General features: G+C 43.2%; 1 protein-coding gene across 1 annotated transcript in view; it reads right to left on the reverse strand.

Annotated features, from left to right (window-relative positions):
• DOCK2 (dedicator of cytokinesis 2) overlaps positions 1-19,825 on the reverse strand; it is a 520,353-nt gene that overhangs the window by 407,952 nt on the left and 92,576 nt on the right. Inside the window, exons 24-25 of the mRNA XM_019487133.2 lie at positions 3,465-3,535; positions 2,658-2,764 (exon numbers count right to left, since the gene is read on the reverse strand). Coding sequence (XP_019342678.1) covers positions 2,658-2,764; positions 3,465-3,535 — 178 coding nt within the window. The remainder of the gene's footprint in view (positions 1-2,657; positions 2,765-3,464; positions 3,536-19,825) is intronic.

The following is a 19,825-nucleotide window of genomic DNA, read 5'->3' on the forward strand; positions in this document are numbered from 1 at the left end:
CATGGGGCTAGGCTGGGGCCTAGCCATACCCCCTTAACTCAAAGGGCTGGGCCATGTCCCCCCACCCCTCATGGGCCAGGTTGGGGCCTGGCCACAGCAGCACCCCCCACAACCAAGCGAGCTGGGACATGCCCTCTTCCCTCCCTGCCAGCCATGTTGGGACCTGTCCATGCCACCTCTTTGCCCCCAGGCCAGGCTGCCTTCCCTCTCCAAAGGGTCAAGTCAAGTTCCTTTCCCCTGTAGGGGTGTATTGGGGTTGAACAACACCCACATTACTCCACACAGCCTGACAGTACCCACTGATCCCACCCAGCTGCTGGATAGGGAACACCAGCTGGATCTGACCCATGGATGGACCGGGCACTGCCAATCCAGCCCACCAGGCAAAAAGAACACTACTGTTCTGGATGGTTAGCATATAAAATGGGATTGATGATGACCTCAACTACCTACTGCACCGCTTATGATCACAAAAGCAGATCTCCGTTAACCATGCTGATGCATATAGTTGATATCACTGATATCAATGAGGGTTAGTGTCTCAGAATGAACTACTGGGTTCAGAAGATTCCCTGCGCTTGAACAAAGGACGTATTCAGACGTTCAAGCACTGTAAGGAGCAGCCAAGGGACAGTGCGTCTAGCACCACTCTCCCCCTCAGACTTAAGCTCCTTCTCAACCCACCGTTGCACCTGGGTGGGAGTTACAGGGCACTCCTCCTTACTCCAATAAACAGATGGACTCAATTTACAGAGTGCCTTTGCTACCCCATACCACAACCCGGTATCAGGCCAACCCGGCATCCTTCTTTCCGACCCCTCTCCCTTCCCCTTCCGCAGCCTCTTAAATAGGTCCATGTCAAACGTCAGGGGAATCCCATTCTCACACCAATTGTCTTAGAATGAACTACTGGGTTCAGAAGATTCCTCGTGCTTGAACAAAGGATATACTCACAGTTGTTCTCACCCTTTCAAAGCTTTATTTAAGGATACTCGCAGAGGCAGGAAATAGGACAGAGCAGAGAGGATGGTCACTTCACATTGCTCTGGGTGGCAGCCACCACCCCGCATAGTTCCCCTGGCCCCGGAGTGTCCCGATCCCAGAGATGCAATAGCCTGTGCCGGGGCTCCATGCAAGCCAGAACTCTTGCCAGAGTGGAGGAACTCATCGTAACTTAAGAATGTACAGCTTATATAGTCTGGAGTAAATAACGTTATCTCGAACAAAGGATTTGGTTATCTCAAGCTAAGAATCTGGGAATGAGTTGTGATCCAACACACCTGGTGTTTACCACACTCCACTGTATTACAACATTCTACTATCTAGGTTCATGGTTCGGTCATGCTTACAGAGCAAGAAGCTACGTGCTGTTTCGCTGGCCTACTATGGAGTCAACATACAAAACTCTTGCTATTAGCATTTAGCAAAGCCCTTACTATTACAGTTCGGCAAAAAATACCTTTGAAAATTTGTTTCCTCAGTAATAAACAGATAGTCCAAAAGATTGAGGGCATGACAATTATTAATATATGTGCTGACTAAAAAACCCTAATATTGTTTTGGAAATAAGCAAGGAAGATTTTCTAGTTATACAATACTTCATTACTACCTATTTGGACCAAGAGTTTTCAGGAGTAAAGTAACAGATCCCACATGAAGTATCTTATTATTATCTTGGCATCAACTGCATGTAACATTTTAGCTCTACAACAGTGGAGAATTTCCACCTGTCCAATCCTAATTTTCTATGATTCTAAGTTAGGTTGCTACAATTAAAATCATAGAAGTGGATATTTTACATTTCCAGAGCACAAATGTTCTCTCTTCTTATGTGTGATGGGTCCACATATTCTATAGGAAGAGCTGTTCCCTACCTCTTTCTATCTCTTTATCCTTTTCAAACTTGTTTTTAATGCAACTAGTTGAAACCAAATAATCACCCTTAAAAATGTCTCCTGGTGTCAGCACATGGGACAATATACCTTGCTGTCCGTCTCCTTCACAATCCAAGTTACTATTATCATCAGATTTAATATGTATATTGCTATATAAAATATTCAAAACGTGTAAATGGTGTAGGAGCCCAAATCACATTTGTGGAAGTGATTTAAGAATGTTTTTTAAAGTTATTTTATAACTTGAAAAGGCAGCTACTATAGATGCCTGACAAAGAATATCTTGCATTCAAAAGCTTGTCAAGCTTTATCCCACCTAGTTGGTCCAATAAAAGATAGCATGCTAAGGAATCCCTGCCTCTTATATCAATTCATCTAAACATTCTATTATTAACATAGAACCAGACCCCTATTCTTTACTTAAGTAAAAAATTCACTTCTCTAAAAAAACAGGCTTTCGCAAAATCATCACTTTTTTCCTCAGACCTGATGAAAAATGTCTTGAATTCAGAACTTTGTCTAACTTTATTCTAACCATGCAGTTGGCCCAATAAAAGATGACCCACAAAATTCTTAACCTATTGCAGGCTCTTGCATAATAATTTTTGGTTGGAGAGGTTAACTAAAATATGATTCAATCTGCCTTTAAAGACAGAGGGCATATACAACACATTCATTCTCAAAGTTAAATTCCACTCTATATTCAAGTCACTGCCATTGTCTCACACAATAATTTAAATTCTAAAGGGAATGTAGATGTACCTTGTTTTTTGAAGAGGTTACTGCGTACTATTTCATTCATGGACTGAACTTTCTGCTTCTGTAGTTTTACTGGTGGAATGCAAGTATAAAATTCATATAGTAGTTGGCTGTAGATAAGAAAAAAAAATGTTAGAAATGCAACACAGATTTATTAATCATTTGCTAATCTGACAAATAGTAAAAGCCATCAAAATCACTATTGTCATTTTAAATATATATTTCCTAACATATTGTAGTACATTAAGTAGACAAAAATAGCAGGTGTGGAAAAACTAAAAAAAGGAAAAAATAAGATTGCGACTGTTTGTAAAGGTTAACACTTGATATTACCCTTTTCCTCCATAAAAAACAAGCATTTTTTTTTTTTTATAATTAGGGGGCAATTAAACTTTTCCTCATCAACCAGAAAGAAATTAAGCTAATCTATTGCAGCCAACCAGAAGCATGACCTTTCTTCTCAGTGCCATTTATTTAACAATATGCCTTGCCCTACTTGCTAATTCCACTTACTGAACAAATATGTGAAAATTATGCCTGTTTTTTTTTTTTACTATCGTACAATATGAAAAAGACACCTCACTATTTAGAATAAAATGCTCAGAATTGGAAGCAAAGGCCTAGAGGAATTGGAAGCAAAGGCCTAGAGACTCAAGTAAAAAAAAACTAACACATCTCTATTGACTTAAAATAATCAGTGCCCATACATTGCAACTGAGAATTCTGGTTCATCGTCTGCATTAGATAAAACTGATGTATTCACATTCAGACAGCATCTGATAAACTACAAAAGGTGGTAGAAAATGTTACCTAAGCAACTTGGCATCGAAGACCATTTCAACATCATGGAGGACTGATGGTATGTATTTCAAGGCAGCAACCTGAACCAACAAATGTATGGTGTATTAATTCTGTAAGTATGTATATATATAAGCAGTCTATAGATACTACAGTCTCACAGATAACCCAACTCTATTAAGTCCCTCAAGATACACTTTATATAGTAGCAGCATGCAACTCACAGAACTTCAAAGGTTCTGCCTTCTAGTTATGGTATTCCAAACCTTGATTTCACAGCGCAAATTCACTAGTGGAATTAAAATGCATATAATGATCTGAAATAAATCATGATGATTTTCTTTCTACCTCTTGTCAAGAAGTTACTTTGTTCTATTTTATATGAATTGAACTATGGAGCACAGGACTACAACAAGGCTTTCCATAATATTTATTTTCTCTTTTGGTAGCATATAAATTGACTATAAGTACACCAGCCAGACACTGAGTGGATTTCACACCCATTGGTGACAGTGCTTCCAATACTGGTACAATATAAGTCTATAGAAATAAAGGCTAGACACTTGTCAAAGGAGAAGCCATGTGATCCTCTTTTACTCCAGCCCACCCCACATAAATATACTATGTACATTGCACAAATCGGCTGCAAATATTTATGCTAGTCATAAGCTGTGCAGTAATAGAGTAGCATCACTTTGAAATAACATGTTTACTTATGGAATTCCATTTAATGTCACTTCCCAAACAACCACTTTCCCAGATTTCACCTGTAGGGAGACCCTGACTCAAGATTTTAAATACCAAATTTTCTGGCATATAAAAAACCCCAATTATAATATGCATATAGCAAAATTTCCCCCCCAAAAAGGTTACCTTCATTAGTAGACTTGAAAGACCACTGAAAAGGAGAAATGATTTTTAATACCTGTGAAGTGGAGAACAATGGGCCATTAATGGGCCACTGACTCCCTCAGCTGCCTGACCCGAGCTTAGTGTGGAGTAGGGATAAAAACAGGATGTTTCTACCTGGGCAAAACAAATCAGGTTCCCTGTTTCATGCATGTATCCCAGTTTGGAAAGAAAAAGATGAATGCTGCATGAAATAAAATATTGTAATAGCTGAATGTTTATGTTGTGGATTTCTACTCCAAGCTATTTGACACTATAAAACAGAGGTTTTCAACCTTTTTTGGTCAATGTACCCCCAGTGGCTGGATGCAAAGCAGGATGGGGGGGGGGGGGTGCAGCTGAAAACCTCTGCTATAAGGCAATAATAATTAGTAATAGTTGATCATATATTATTAGAATGATATACATGCTTTTGTCCTGTGTAATCATAAGAACTAAAGTGCCATACTGGGTCAGACAAAAGGTCCATCTAACCTGGTATCCCATCTCTGATAGTGACAGAAGTGGATGCTATAGAGAGAAAAGCACTGAACTAGGTATATCTACAGTGATCTATCCCCTGTTCATTATGCAGCTGAATTATATTTCTTAAACTGATGTCAAATTAATGCATCTATCACATTACATGAAACTGATATTTTTCTACTGACATAGCTACCCAGAAATTTTCCTAATGCTGGAAGAGTCCTTCTCCTGTCAAGAGTTGAATTCACACCGAGGTCTTTCTGGCACAGCTGTCTGTCATGGGACATGATCTTTTTATGCCACTAATCAACATATTGCTGCCAGTTTGTGTAATGTGAACAAAGATTCAGCAACTTGAACTGATACATGATTAGGTTTGCATGGCCATGTTTTAAACTGGCACCTCTTAGCAATTTCTTAAGCCCATATGTCACCATTGATTCAGACTCACTAACGCGCACCTGACATGCTAATTACGTTTGAACACACACAGCTAAAACTTTTTCTCTTTTAAATAAAGAGTATACACAGAAGCCCCAAAAAGTGCTTGAAAGCTCTCTCAGGTGAAGAATGACAGGTGAGGTTTATAGACGTATGGCAGGAAAAGAAGGATAGCACCTCTGAACTCTGCTATCCAGCAATAAATATGGATATACTCAAAACCTGGGAACACCCATATGAAATCTTTCCAGGAAGAAAGAGTGTCCCAGTTGATTTATGCAAGTAATTTTCATCTTGTGTAATTTTAGACCTTTTCACAGAAAACACTAACTTCAGTTTTCTCTTTAGAAAAGCATCCAGGAGCTTCCTTCAAATGAACAATTAGAATAAAATCAACAAGTCACTGAATTCAACCAAATGTGATAAAGTATTTAACGTTGACTCTTAGCATTTGCATTTCCTGGACTTCTATAAATGTAGTTACAAACTAAAGAGAAGAGTTATTTTAACTGACTTATATAACTAGTAGGCCTCTGCGAAGCGGCTAGTATTTGTTTCAGATTCAGAGAGTCAGCTGATTCGGGGGACAGGGATTCGATTCAGTAATTTGAATCACTGTCCCAAATCAATTCAGCTGAATCAGCTTTGGAGATTCAGCTGCTGCTGAATCGGCCAAATCTCTGAACTGCACAGGCCCATCCCCCACCCGGTCTCCCAGCCCCAGCAATGGCTGCCCTGCCTGCTCCAGCTCCTGTCATTTTGAAAAAAAAAAAAAAGGGAAAAAAAAGCCCCAAGTTTCTTGCCCAGCAGGGGGTGATCCCCGCTGCCCCACGCTGCATGGGGGGCTCTGCCACAATTCCCCTGACCTCCCGCACTGTCCTAGCCCCCACTCCATGGCTGCATAAGCCCGCAGAAACCCCAAGGCCACTGCAGGAGCCAGTGAGTCTGGGGATTTTGGGGATATTTTTCTTAAAGGGCCAGAGCTGGGGCGGGTAGGGCAGCGGGAATCATCCCCCCCCCCCCCCGCACTGGGCTGGGGGCTTTTTGTTAAAAGGCTTTTTGGGAACTGGGGCAGATAACCATGGGGAGGGGGCTCAGGGAGTGGGTGGGGGCCAGGGGAGCAAGCAGGGGATAGGGACTAGCTAGGGTCTCCCCCCATGGTCCCCTCCCCCACCCCCTACTTACTAGCTTAGAGTCCGGGTCCAGCTGCCTGCTGCAGTGGCCAGGGTCTGCCCAAATCACCAAAACTCTCTGAATCAATTCCACATAAATTGTGGACTGACAGTTGGACAGCTGTGGTCTTGTGTGGGCCAGGAGCGATCCAGGCCCTTTTGTGCACGCGGGCCGTAGCCAGCAGCCCGGGCACGAGGGGTCGGAGAAGACCGGAGGCGAGCTAGAATTAGTCACGGACGCGTAGTGGTTGATTTAAAGATTGTTTACTTACACCAAAAGTGGTCGTGGTGTAGGCTGGACAGTTTCCAGGTACAGCTCTGCTTAAATCCTCGTTAGAGGACTACGACAAGTTCGTTCTTTCCCACGGAGTTTTGAAGCTCCGTGGGTTCGGTTGTTTCTCGTGCAGGAAGGGATACGTCTAGGAATCTATCGGCGACAGGGAGAGGCCAGAGGCTGGTCAGGCCTGTACTGCCTTTTAAGAAATGCGTTGGGTCCGTAAGGATCCACAGTGCTTAGAGATCTTCACACAGCGTGAAGTCTCCTCCTCCTGGTGTTCGTGGAGTCCTCCAACTTGGGCGGAAACCACACAAGCTTCTTATACGGCTAGCAAGCCAATCACTAGCCGCCACGTGTGCATAATTTAATGTGAACCAGTAATGTGGCTCGAATTTGAATACAAATGGCGGGAACTCTTTGCACCGAGCATTTCTTAGATGCAAAAAGAAATGCACCATGCAAAGAAAGCTACAAATTGGCAGGAAATTCTCCGTTGCACCAGGGTTCTCTTCTGCAGCAGAAAACTCCACCGTGCAAAGCAGCTGCAATTTAGCGGGAAAATAATTTAGCAGTGCCAAAGCACACACAAACAAAAAATCACAACTTTGGGTTGTGACAGGTCTAAGCACAATACCCTTATGTAAAGATACTGTAAATGTGTTAGAGTATATATTTCAAATGTTCATATCTCCCCTAAAGCATCAATATTTCAGTTTTTTCATCACAACAAATGTATGTATTTGAATGATTCAGGAAAACAGTTAAGATAGAGATACTACAATATGATGGTGGTGGATGGGTCAATTTCGACCTGGAAGGATGTGAGCAGTGGGGTCCCCCAGGGCTTGGTCCTCAGACCTGCACTGTTCAACATCTTCATCAGCAACTTGGACGAGAGGGTAAAAAGCACCCTGTTCAAATTTGCTGATGACACTAAGATGGGGGGGATGTGGGCATGCTAGAAGGGAGGAATAGGCTGCAATTGAACCTAGACATGTTACAGGGGTGGGTGGATGAGAACACGATGGGTTTCAACACTGACAAGTGCAAGGTGCTGCATCTGGGGAGGAAGAACCAGCAGCATACCTATAGGCTGGGGAACTCCCTTCGTGTCAGTGCAGAGGCAGAAAAGGATCTTGGAATCATTATTGATGCCAAAATGAACACGGGCTGACAGTGTGGGGACGCGGTCAGGAAGGCCAATCACACCTTGTTATGCATCCACAGATGCATTTCAAGCAGGTCCAAGGAGGTGATCCTCCCCCTCTATACGGCACTGGTCAGGCCACAGTTGGAGTACTACATCCAGTTCTGGGCGCCGCTCTTCAGGAGGAATGTGGACAGCATTGAGAGGGTTCAGAGGAGGACCACCCGCATAATCAGGGGGCAGCAGGACAGGCCCTATGAGGAGAGGCTAAGGGACCTGAACCTTTTCAGCTTCCACAAGAGAAGGCTGAGGGGGGATCTAGTGGCCTGTTACAAACTAGTCAGGGGGGACCAGCAGGCATTGGGGGAGTCCCTGTTCCCCCAAGCACCACCAGGAGCAACTAGAAATTAGGGTCACAAGCTGGCAGAGGGTAGATTCAGACTAGACATCAGGAGGCACTACTTCACTGTCAGGGCAGCTAGGAGCTGGAACCAACTTCCAAGCAAAGTGGTGCTGGCTCCTACCCTGGGGGTCTTCAAGAGGAGGTTAGATGAACACCTTGCTGGGGTCATTTGACCCCAGTACTTTTTCCTGACATGGCAGGGGTTTGGACTTGATGATCTGCTCAGGTCCCTTCTGACCCTACCAACTATGAAACTATGATGTGAGAATGTAGTCAACTTCAGTATTTCTTGGGCATCTGCCTCATACTAGACAACAGATTTGTGCCAAGAGAGGCATCAGATTATTAAACATTTGTGAGTGTGTCTGTGAAGCCAAATTCTTCACAGTCCCTACTGCACTTATTTTCACTTATGTGAAGTTCATATCTAACAGTCCTGAATGTGGTGCAGGGTTCTTCCTGGGGTTTCTTCTTTCTTCTGCATGTTGAAAGCTTTCTTTCTGTGCATAATAGACTGATTCTAAGTGATTCAATCCTCAGCAATCTTCTCCCAGTCTTTGGCTCAATGTTGACTGCCTCCATATCTCTCTTGCAAACATCCTTGAAATGAAGATAAGAATGCCCTTGGTGTGGTCTTTTTCCTGTAAAGAGATCTCCATACTGGGCATACAGATATCCTCAATTCTCCACATATGGCCAAGCCATCAAAGTAGATGCCGACTGAGAAGAGAATGGATGCTCAGAGTGCTGGCACATCCCATGATCTCAGTGGAGGCAACTTTGTCCTACCAGAAAATTCTTAGAATGTGGCAAAGACAACCTAAGTAAAAGGTGTTGAGGCATTTTTCTTGAGTAGAGCATGTGGTCCAGGATTTGCTGCCGTACAAAAGACAGTTGATGATGCAACCATGAAACAATTTGACCTTGGTCTTAATAGACAGTTTGTTGTTGTCCCACACTCATTTTTTCAGCATGCTTATAATACCTGATGCTTTCCCAGTACAAATATTCAGTTCAGCCTCAGGTGACAAACTGCTGGTACCAATGGAGTCAGTATATGTAAATTTACTTACAACATCCACTAGGTTTTCACCCATTGTTTCTGCTGATGAATCAATATTCTCACCCATAATGTTGGTCTTCTTGATGCCGACTATAAAGAGCAAACCTTTGGGAGGCATGAGCAAAGCAATTCATGAAGCTCTGAAGATCATTTTTATGTGAAGTATCAGTGCAGCAGCATCAGTAACAGCAGCTCACAAACCAAAACTTCCCACACTTTAGTCTCTGTTTTAAAGATTGAGGGTTAAACAACTTTCTATCTGAGCATATATGTAAATAAATTCCTTCAATGATGGTCCTAAAAGTGTACATCAGAAGCTAAAAGTAAATCTGAAGCAAGGTTGTAGCAAGGACAAAACCCTGCTTCATTCCACTCCAAATCTCAAATGCCTCAGTTGTTGTTCCATTATAACTGACTGTTCCCTACATTCCATCATGGAAAGAGTGGATTATGCTAAGGAGTTCTGGTGGACAGGCAATCTTGCCAATAATTTGTAGAGGACTTTTCTGCTTACAAGGTTGAAGGCTTTGGTCAGATCAATGAAGGTGATAAAGGGCTCTACTTTGTTCTCTACATTTTTCTTGCATTTATCAGAATTAGAAGAGTATATCTATGGTGAATCTACTACTTCCAAAGCCTCACTACAACTTAGAGTAAATATGGTCACTAAGGATCTGAAGTCTTCTGAGCACCATCTAAGTCATAATCTTTCCTACAATGCTTAATAGCAAAATGCCATTATAGTAGTTGCAGTCACTGTGGTTGCCATTATTCTTCTAGAAAGTGACTATATGGGAATCTTGCATATCTTGCAGCATTCTCCAGCAGTGAGTAAGAATCTCATATAGAGAGGGAAGAAAGGCAACAAATGTATGTATTTGAATGATTTAAGAAGACAGTTACTATGGTGTACAACGCAAGAGGCTAGTTAATAGGGGTATGTGAAGCAGGCCCTATTCAATTTGGATTAGGATTCGGCCCGAGTCAGAGACACTGATTTGATTTGTTGATTTGGATCACTGTCCCCAATTCAATTTGGCCAAATCCAAATCTGAAGATTCAATGCTGATTTGCAGAATCAGCGATTCAGACAGACACAGCTTTAAAAGTTTTTTCTACGTACCTTGAAGTAGCAGGCGCAGCTCGTGATCACTGTTATGCTGGACTGCATGGAGCATCCCACAGGAGTGTGGGGAGGCCCTCCACATGCTCAGCGGTGAACCCAGAAGTGGACCAGAAATATTTCCGATCCACTTCTGTGTTGGCCAGGGAGTGCACTGGGGATCTGTATCCCTCCCCCCCCCCCCCCCCGTGCGCCTTCCCAGCTTGGAGATTGGCCGCAAGGGGACCCTGGGTGCTCCCCCCAGACCCAAGGAGTACCAATCACTGGGCCACTGGGGTGTGTGTGGGGGGGGGGGGCCCAGTGCACTCCCCGGTGGACCAGAAATGCTTCTGGTCCACTTCTGGGTCTTCTGCTGAGTGCGCTGGGGAACCCCCCCATGCTTCTGTGGGACACTCCATACGCCCCAGCATCATAGCACTCACAACCCCCTGCTACCTAAAGGTATGTAGAAAAAACATTTAAAGCTGTCTCTATGTCCAAATCTCTGAATCTTTCTGAATTGATTCAGAGAAATTAAAGGGTCCTCTGATTAGATTCAGAGATTTGGACACTGAATTGGGTCGAGTCTCTGCTGAATCAGATCAGGGATTGAAGCTTCAAACAGTCCTGGTAGTTAACCTCCTTAAGTATGTCTAATGTGTAAAAAGATAGATTAGGCCATCATGGAATGAAGTGCACAAAAACTGCACTTAAAGGAAATATGTTACCAATTTTTCCTCTGTTCCAGGCTCTACAAAGACCTAGGAAGAAAGATGGACCCTTTTGGATTCTTTTTTAAGTATACACTGATGCATTGCCAAGCATTCATTCTGTTGGCACTATGTGACAAACTATTTAATGTTCCCCTGGATCTCTCCCAAACACCATAGTTCTTTAGTTATGAAACATCTCTGTCAAAACACTTTTCCAAGTTTGAAGAAATATTGTTCATTAATAGCAAGCCTTGATACCAAAGTCATCTAAGGTTAGAGTATACCAGTAATCACTTGGAAATTCCTTGTTAATTTTTTTTTTTCCCTTCCAGGAAGCCAAAACCCAAATTCTTTCACTCTGTCACTTAAACTCTCATTTAGTTTATCTAAGATGGTAAAGTTTCCATTTGTGATGGATGCTACCTGCAATATTAGCTACAGCAATTTTTTTTTTTTTTTTTTGAAGAGAAAAATGAGAAGGGAAGTGTTTTACAGTCTTGACTCAAAAGTAAAGAACGTCTACAGGTAATATGGTATAGTACAAGCTGCTCTAGTATATCTTTAAATACCTCTTCCAGGAATAACTCTACCCCTTTGTGTCTCCCATCCCTATACTGGCACATAGTACTGGTAATAGTTAAAGTACTTGGTAGGCAAAGCTGGGACACCCCAAGTAGAATATCTCAAACATCTATAAGGAAAAAAACTGTTCCTTTCACTGCTGGCTCAAAAATACAACCTACCTCAGAAAGGTTGGCAAGAGGAATCTGGAATCATAGTGGGATGATTCATCAGGAAAAAAACCCAGTCATCTGCAGGTGAAACAACCAGACAAACACACACACACCTTCCACTGGGTTTCACTTCAGCAAAAGGTTGTTTCTTGTTCTTTATGCACCATATGCAATACGAAAGAATCATACGGCTAGAGTGAGGTCTAACTAATCTATTTACATATGTAACAACTAATTTATTTATGTATATACCTACTTTATTTACATCCAACTAATTTATTTACATATAAAACATGCATAATCTATCCCCTCCCCACACACGCACCCTGATCCTGTAACATTCTGGGGTCACCTCTGAAAACTTTCAAGAGCAGGTTGGACAGAAATTTGGCTGGGATGGTTTAGTCAGGGATGATCCCGCTTTGAGCAGGTAGCTGGACAGAATGACTTTGCCAAGGCTGTTCCTTCCAGCCCTACTTTCCTTTCCTATGATCCTAGGGGACAATGAGCATGTCTACATGTTCATCAATGCACTGTAATTACAGGAAATTAAGTTTAGCACCTGTAATGACAGATACTAACTTAATGCATCGTAATCAGTGCTACTGGGCATTAGCGCAGATGACCAGCTTTTTGTGATGCTACTGCGCATTAGACTAAATATACTGCACATCAGCATAGGCTTTGCTCAATGCACTAATGCTCAATAGAATGAGTCTGCTACACAGTAAGCATCTTGTGTAGACATGCCCAGTGAGTCCATTAGAAGGCTCCCGAACTGGTTCAAATAATACTATCCAACCCATATACTACTACAAAAATTGTTGAGCCCTGTCATTCCACATATTTGCCTTCCATCGCTTCAGGAGGCATACTTTCAAGTTCTTCAAATCAGCATCTTTACAACTTGGTGGGAATTTAGAACTGGATGATATAGCTGGTGTTACTCAGAGTCCAGAGTCCCAGATTATGTACAGGAGTCAGCAAATCCCCACCATACCCCTTGTAGCTCCAAATTTCTGTTGCATTGTGGCTTCAAAAGATTGATTACAAACAACTGAATTTTCCATCCTCAAAGCAACAATTCAAGCTTTCAAGAAGTAAGTTGGAAGAATTATCCCCTTTAGAGCTTTTTTTTAAAATATTTTCTTGCGTTTAAAGCTGGCTACACAATCCCCTCAATGCTACAGATATTTATTTTATATTTCTACAATTTACTGGTAAATGTTCCTTATAATCTTTTTTTTCTGTAATAAGCTCAGCTTCATTGCAACTCCTCTGCAACCTGACTTTATACATATTAATGAAATCCAAGTACCACAAGATTAAAGACTGTTTTAAGCAGTCACTGGTGCCCTTTTTATTAGTCTAATGTTATCTGCTGTCAAGGCAAGTTTAACAAATTATCATGCCATCATCTATTTCACATTATAAATCAAGGCATTGCAGTTAGCCATTTCCTAGACTTATTCTCCCCCAAACAAATAATTAAGCTTTCTCCACACTATTTAAACATTGAAAATGCCAAGCTGCCATGACAGGAGCCTAGAATGGATGGACCATGAGTGGCAAGAAAGAATTATGTTGACTGGCCGGGCAGCAGCTCTGCAGAAAAGGACCTAGAGCTTACAGCAGACCATAAACTAAATGTGAGCCAGAAGTATGTCCTTGTTGCCAAGAAGGGTAACAAGATACTGGGCTGCATTGGTAGGTATACTGCCAGCAGGTCAATGGAAGTGATTAGGCAGCAAAAGGGCACAGCATTCCCTTTGGTTGTCCAGGGAACTGGCAGACCTCCTGCGTCTTAAAAGGAAGACCTACAAAGGATGGAGGACTGGAACCACCACCAAGGAGGAATACTCTACTCTGGTCTGGACCTCCAGAGAGCAAACCAGGAAGGCTGCAATGGAACTCCAGGTAGTTACAAATATCAAAGTTCTTTTTCAGATATGTGGGGAACCGGAGGAAAAGCAAGGGCAACATTGGACCCCTGCTAAACCAGATGGGACAACTGACAACCGATGCCCAGGAAAAAGCAAACTTGATAAAAGGGTACTTTGCATCAGTTTTTCATCAGTCCCATGGGACACCGCTGCTCACTGTGGGTCAGGGAGGCCTGGGTGAGGGAGATTCCTTACCCTCCATCGAAGCTGACCTCGTGAAGGAACACCTTGACAGGCTGGATATCTTCAAGTCAGCCGGCCCTGACGGTTTACACCCAAGGATACTCAAGGAGATGGCAAGTATCATAGCTCAGCCCCTGGCACAGATCTTTGAGAACTCCTGGTACTCTGGTGAAGTGCCCGAAGATTGGAAGAGGGCCAATGTCATGCCAATCTTCAAGAAAGGTAGGAAAGTAGATCCAGCAAACCACAGTCCCATCAGCCTGACCTCTATCCTGGGGAAGATCTTGGAAAAGATTATCAAAGAGGCCATCATTAACAGAATAGCTGACGGCAATATCCTGAGGGATACCCAGCATGGGTTTCGTTGCGGGTAGGTCTTGCTTGACCAATCTCATTTCCTTTTACAACCAGGTGACCTATCACCTGGAAAAGGGGGAAGAGATTGATGTCATATATCTTTACTTCAAAAAAGCCTTTGATCTGGTATCCCATGATCACCTCTTGGCAAAACTGGCTAACTGCGGCCTCGACCTCACCACGATCCACTGGCTGGGGAATTGGCTCCATGGTAGGACCCAGAGGGTGGTGGTTGATGGAAGCCAATCGTCTTGGTGCGCGGTCACCAGTGGGGTCCCTCAAGGCTCTGTCCTAGGGCCTATACTGTTTAACATCTTCATCAATGATGTGGACACTGGTGTCATAAGTGGACTGGACAAGTTTGCCAATGACACCAAACTCTGGGGCAAAGCATCCACACCTGAAGCCAGGAGTGTGATCCAGGCAGATCTTGACAGGCTCATGAAATGTGCGGATGAGAACCTAATGGTGTTCAACACCAAAAAATGCAAGGTTCTCCACCTTGGGAGGAAAAACCTGCAGCATGATTATAGGCTTGGCACTGCCACGTTGGTTAGCACTACAGATGAAAGGGACTTGGGGGTCATGATTGACCACAGGATGAACATGAGCCTTCAATTTGATGCTGCGGCTAGTAAAGCGAGCAAAACACTGGCTTGCATCCATAGATGCTTCTCAAGCAAATCCGGGGACATCACTCTCCCATTGTACTCGGCCTTGGTGAGGCCGCAGCTGGAGTACTGCATCCAGTTTTGGGCTCCATAATTCAAAAAGGATGTGGAGAAGCTTGAGAGAGTGCAGAGGAGAGCCACGCTCATGACCAGAGGTCAGGAAAATAGACCTTATGATGAGAGGCTGAGAGCCATGGGACTCTTCAGCCTAGAAAAACACAGGTTCAGGGGTGATCTGTTGGCCACCTATAAGTTTATCAGGGGTGCTCATCAGGATCTGGGGGAACATCTGTTCACCAGAGTGCCCCAAGGGACGACAAGATCGTACGGTCACAAACTCCACTGTGACCGATTCAGGCTGGACATGAAGAACTTCTTTACTGTCCAAGGCCTCAAGGTTTGGAATAGACTGCTACTGGAGGCAGCTCAAGCACCCACTTTGAATGCCTCAAGACACATTTGGATACTTATCTTGCTGGGATCCTATGATCCCTGCTGACTTCCTACCCGTGGGGCAGGGAGCTGGACTCGATGATCCTCTGGGGTCCCTTCCAGCCCAAATGTCTATGAAATCTATAAAATTATTCCCCTCTATTCAGCACTGGTGAAGCCATGTCTGGAGTTTATTTTAACTACACAGTTGGGATATCATCCAAAAAATACTTGCCTCTCACACAGTAGCAGCCCAATCAGAGATAGGATAGTTTACCAATGCAAACACAAAACCGAGCATCTTGATCAGCTCCAATGCTCTAACACAACAAGCAACAACCTACCAATTTCTTAGTCGTTCGTTTAGAAGACTGCCACAAAAAATACCTATTGGGAGAAACTTATTATCTGCACCTTCACAATTCAAAGTCTTAATTATCTGCTATTCTAGATCATCATATTTAGTTACTTCATGGCATGATCAGTGTCCCAGATTTCCAAGGTAGATCAATGTCCAACCTACATGTCTGTTTTCAGTAGGAAAAGTTAGGTCAACAAAGACACAAACATACCGTAGTTGTGGCTATATTTCTCTACCCTGAATCTTCAAATCTTCAGAAAAAGTGAAAAGCTTACTACAACAATTCCAGAAGAAATGAAACAACTTTGATTTTGGTTTACATGAAAAGCAAACGGTTACAAATTGACAATTCTCAGCCTTCAGATGTTCAAAACCTGTATAACACTATCGTAATACAGCAACTGGTTTTGCCCTCTTCAAGACTTTGGATACAGCTTAAGCATGAGGTATATTTTTATTTATTTTGATAATAAAAAAGGAAATTATGAAATAAAAGTAAAATAAAAATAAAACTTTAATATTAGATATATTTTTGTTTAAATCAGGACTATTCTTTTTACCATATTATGAGAAAATCTCTACAAGGTAATGTATAAACTACAAACTAGCAGATATAACAGCTACAGATAACACCCTAAAGTCATGGTTCTTGTCACACAAGGTAAGGAGGATCTGTGGGCACTGATGAGGACACTTTCACATACACCAGGAATGATACAATTCCTCTTTTCTTTTAATGCTTTCTGGGGATGCATCTACACAAGCAATTAATGTGAAGCAATAAAGTCTGGAGCTTATTCCTTCAGAGTTTATTGTTCCCAGGTGCACCATTTGAATATGTGCCTGGGACTGCAGCACACTGAGCTGGGTCAGAGCAGCTCTGGCTGGCAGGGAGTTCCTTGTAACTTCCCTTACCAAGGCTGAGTAGACTACACTGATTCTTTCATTGTACCATCAAGTTACTTCTGCAAAACAGAATTATCCTGATGGCTGGTTTCTCCATAGTGAAATCTGATATTTGTATTCTTTTTCAGGGATGGCAAAAAAGTAGCTTGAAATGACCTCCATCGGGTGCTGGAAATTACCATAGCATACATGTAACCTGCATTTTTCAAGTGGTCATTTAATCTAATTTATAGTCAATGTGGATTTCCATTCTTACATCTTTTTACCCCAATATCATTGGTGACTTATCTTTCCAGCTGCAGAAACTTAAGTAAAATATAGCTTTTTGCTTCCTTGTGACTCTTACTGAGGTCTTAAAAATACTAATTCACTGATAATTATTTATTGGTGTCGTGGCGCACCTCGCTGCCCCGCTCCTAGAGAGGGGAAAGCTGCTGGGGAAAAGCCCCAGCAGCCATAATGAGTACAGCTGTGGGTTGCCAGGGCGACTAATAAGAATCAGCTGCCTGTAGGGGGCAGGGCCTGGCTCCTATAAAGCTAAGAGTCAAGGCCAGGCTGGCAGTTGCCTGCCAGCAGCCAGGGAGGCAGGAGCTCTGGGAGTGAGGATGCGGAGAGGAGCCTAGCAGCAAGTACCACTGAGATGGAGCAATGTTGTTGGAGCCATAGGGCTTTGAGTTTAGTTATAGCCAGGCGGCTTGAGTTTGCGTTTGTGTATTTTACGACCGGAGGTTTGGGTGAGGCTTTAGGGGTTGGAGGAGGCCTCATAGGGACCCCATAGGGGTGGGGTGCCCTAGTGCCAGGGAAGGCGCAGCTTGCGCGCCAGTGGAGGCGCAATTGAGTGCAACCAGTGGGTTGCGGGCGGGGAACTGAGACCCCGGGTTGTGTGCGGGGTGCATAGACCCCAGCCCCAGAGAGGGGCATCTTGAGAAGGCCCAGTGTGGGCACAACAGGTCCCAGAGAGAGGGACGATTTTATTAGGAAGCCCAGCGTGGACACAGTGAGCCCCAAAGAGGGGGCGGCGCTACTAGGAAGCCCAAGGCGGGCACAAGGAGCCCAAGAGGGGCAATATGTGAGGAGGCCCAATGGGGTAATATGTGAGAGGCCCAAGAGGGGCCAGATTGAGAAGCCCAGGATGGGCGTAGCGAGCCCAGTAATAAGTTAGCGCTTCAGGGAAAAACCCAGGACAGGGGCAGGGTGCTGCGGTGGACCCAGACAGAAAGGGTTAGCAGCACAGCGCCCCAAGAGAAGGACAGAGTGTTGCGGTGGTCCCCAAGGAAAGGGGATAGCAGCACAGCGTCCTGTAAGAGGGGAAGCAGCGTGGTGGGCCTGAAAGACCAGAGGCTCGAGGTAAGAGTCCCAAAGTGGACAAGGGTCCCTGAGTGGGACAACACTTTTAGAAGAGGCCCCAGAGAAGAGGGGCAGTGTTAGAGAAGGCCCCAGAGAAGGGGGGCAGTATTTTAGGAAGCCCAGGGAGGGCACGGCAAGCCCCGAAGAGGGGAGTGCCTTGTGAAAGAAGATCCCAGAGAGGGGGCAGACTATATAGAGAAGGACACACCAACGTCAGGTACATCTGCGAGGCTTGGTGTGTGGTATTAGGGGCTGGTAGGAGCCATGCATAGCCCACAAGGCTAGGGTGCTTGAGTAGCACCCACCGTATGGGGAGACCTACGAGGGGTCCAGGAGTTTACGTGCCCCAGGAGACGCAAGGCAGCCTCCCTATTACATTTACCTTAAGAGCAAAGATGTGGCGGGTGAGAATGGAGGGTGCCCTTGGGCCGAATTAGCGCGGAGAGAGGGCCTTGAGGAGATCACGGCCCTCCTGAAGGACCCCGCCGTGACAACTGGATTTAAACATATTTAGAGCAAGTCTACCTTCCAGACCACTGTAGTTTGGCAATCATTTCTGGGTCAGTTTTCAATTATGGGTGAAATAATAAAATTATGATGAAATAAGGAGCTGACAAACAGACCTGTCTTCCTCTGCCTGAGCTTAAAATGTAAACAATTATTTTTATTGAGATATTGGAGAGGACAATTACACATTGCTTGCGTACTAAAAGAAACAGTATGTTTTTCAGTTTTTATCTAGCTCATTAGAAAACAGTATTCATCACATTTAAAATATTGTAGATATTTAAACTAAGAACAAAAGGACATTCCACATTTTAGCCACATCTCTCTGATTATTTATTCATGGGGAACATGCATCAGTACATCCTAAAAATCTTCTAGAGGTCCTGAAGGAAAAGACACTTATTTTGATTTCTATTGTCATGTACTTAGTGCTACTGAATGGAATTCACTGTGAATGACAAATTGTTCTGATGTAGATTTAAAGCTCCAATACCATATTGTGTGCAGTTCTGGGTTCTACATTTTAAGAAACCTGTTGAGGAGCTGGAGACCGTTTGGATACAGGAAACAAAAATAATAAAGATAAAAGTAAATTAGGTATGTATAACTTGTAGAAAAGGCAATTAAAGGGGGACTTGACAGTAATCTTTGAATATTTGAAAGGCTACCATAAAGAAGTGATGCATGCAAACTGCAGCAAAGTAGATTTAATATCTATCAGCAAACGTTCTTATTGTTAGAGCCATGAAGCAATGGACTGACTGCTCAGGGAAAGTGTGGAATCTTCTCCATTGGAGAATTTTTTTTTTAAGAAACTGGATAAGCATTGGTCAGGGATAATTTAGGAGTAACATTTCTACATTCAAAAGGTTGGATCCTTGAAGTACCCTCCAGCCCTACGCTCTGTAAAACAGATATCATAGTAATAAAAACAAAAATTAATCTATAAATACAAATGGCAATATTACTGCTTTTCTAAAGTGACTGATGCTCTAAATGATCTAAATCAACTGGTTGCAGAATTAATATATCAGCCTCCATCTCATGTAATCCAATACTGTTCATACTAGTAACAGTTCTTTCTTATAACACTATCTACTAACCATCCAGGTAGAAGATACAAAGACAGCACAAATTGGTAGCTATGCATGTTTCTCCAAGGCTAGTGCAATTTTTTATTTTTGTAATAAGAAAAACAAAACATTTTAAGCAAAATGGCTGTATGCAAATGAAATAACAT

Source organism: Alligator mississippiensis, chromosome 9 (assembly GCF_030867095.1).
Source record: "Alligator mississippiensis isolate rAllMis1 chromosome 9, rAllMis1, whole genome shotgun sequence".
Taxonomy (NCBI): Eukaryota; Metazoa; Chordata; order Crocodylia; family Alligatoridae; genus Alligator; species Alligator mississippiensis.